The following is a 1,427-nucleotide window of genomic DNA, read 5'->3' on the forward strand; positions in this document are numbered from 1 at the left end:
ATTACTGAAAATACTGAAAAGAAAAAAAAATCCTGACAAATCTTCATTGTTCAGTTCTCCTTTCCCCCTTGACAGTCTGATAATGAGAAATGGTCACTATTAGAGGAAAAACACACTTCTTACCTGCACTAAAGCCTGAACAGCATCAATCTGTCCAGTTATCTTTAGGCTATCATCTCCTTCTCCCGTGCAGAAGGAGTCAAAAGAACAGGATGTTTCCATGTTGACAAGGCAGTGCCTGTTGCGAGCACTGTACTCTACCAGATTGATCAGCAGACCCAATCCCTGCAAGAATGGCACAATCAAAGAGGATTACACACATTAAAAAGGGATAGTTTAGCAAAAAACCATCTATCCAGACAAATGTCTTCTTTAGGCCTTGTCTTTCTGAGGATACATAACTTACTAGCACATTTTTATGGAACAGTTTGATAAACAGAAGGATGAGGATCTAAAGAAAGAAGAGGGAAGACTGAGATCTCTGTATGCAGCAATCTCCGTTTTTTTAATTCGGAACATGAAAACATTTAGAGATAAGATTTCATTTATAGATTAGGGATTCAGGTGTCCCAATGTTCATTAAAGACCCTTCACACACAATTTCACTGCTGTTACTTAGGCCACATGGAGCCATTTTCTGCCAGATGAGGTAAACATGACCAAGTCTTTATCCTCAAACAATAACATCCGCGGTACTTCCAAAGTTGGAAAGACATCTGAAGATCAGGTAATTCACAGATGTATTCCTTTTTTGAGTACCCCACTAAGTATATGTATGGTCAACAAAACTGTAGAGGCTGCTTCTTAATCTAGAATCAGAGCAGTTTAAATGCACAGGAAGGGGTGGAATCACTTTCTATTAATTTAACAAAGACAACATCTTACCAGCACCCGAATATCGAATCTTTGTTCTTGAGGTAGGAACTTTGGAACCTGAAGCACACAATTCATAGCTGTGCCTATCAGACCATCTTGTTCACCTGTTTTTGTACTACCCCATTCTGTAAACAAAAAGTTTAGAGGCTCAGTTTTGAAAATACTCCTTTTCATAATTGTTCATGATGTTTGATGCTTTAACACAGCCCGTGCAGATTTCGGTGTGTTTATTTACCGTTGTCGTTTGTCAGGTTGAGCAAGACCCCGATGATGGCCCTCATGCAGTCCTCCACTGCTTTGCCCACGTGGTTAGTTACATTCTGGTGAGGCAGAGGCTTATTGTCTGGTAAACAGACACTGTCTTCAGCACGGTTATAGCGTTGGATTAACTCCTCACAATGCTGCAGTGCTCTGCAGGGAGAAATGCAGAAAAAATTACCTCCACAACATAGAGGACATTCCATCTTTATACTCATTTCCCCAGGGAAAAACCTCAAACACAGAGTTTATGCAGGATTTTTCTCATGTCCAGACGCCCAGTCTGTAGGGAA

General features: G+C 40.4%; 1 protein-coding gene across 1 annotated transcript in view; it reads right to left on the bottom strand.

Moving 5' to 3' along the window:
* The window catches only part of LOC103774466 (wings apart-like protein homolog), a 7,249-nt gene that overhangs the window by 4,638 nt on the left and 1,184 nt on the right, over nt 1-1,427 (bottom strand). Inside the window, exons 2-4 of the mRNA XM_008941910.1 lie at nt 1,112-1,287; nt 886-1,001; nt 124-285 (exon numbers count right to left, since the gene is read on the bottom strand). Coding sequence (XP_008940158.1) covers nt 124-285; nt 886-1,001; nt 1,112-1,157 — 324 coding nt within the window. The 5' untranslated portion in view covers nt 1,158-1,287. The remainder of the gene's footprint in view (nt 1-123; nt 286-885; nt 1,002-1,111; nt 1,288-1,427) is intronic.

The sequence above is a fragment of the Merops nubicus genome, unplaced genomic scaffold (assembly GCF_000691845.1).
Source record: "Merops nubicus isolate BGI_N331 unplaced genomic scaffold, ASM69184v1 scaffold9070, whole genome shotgun sequence".
In the NCBI taxonomy this organism is placed as follows: domain Eukaryota; kingdom Metazoa; phylum Chordata; class Aves; order Coraciiformes; family Meropidae; genus Merops; species Merops nubicus.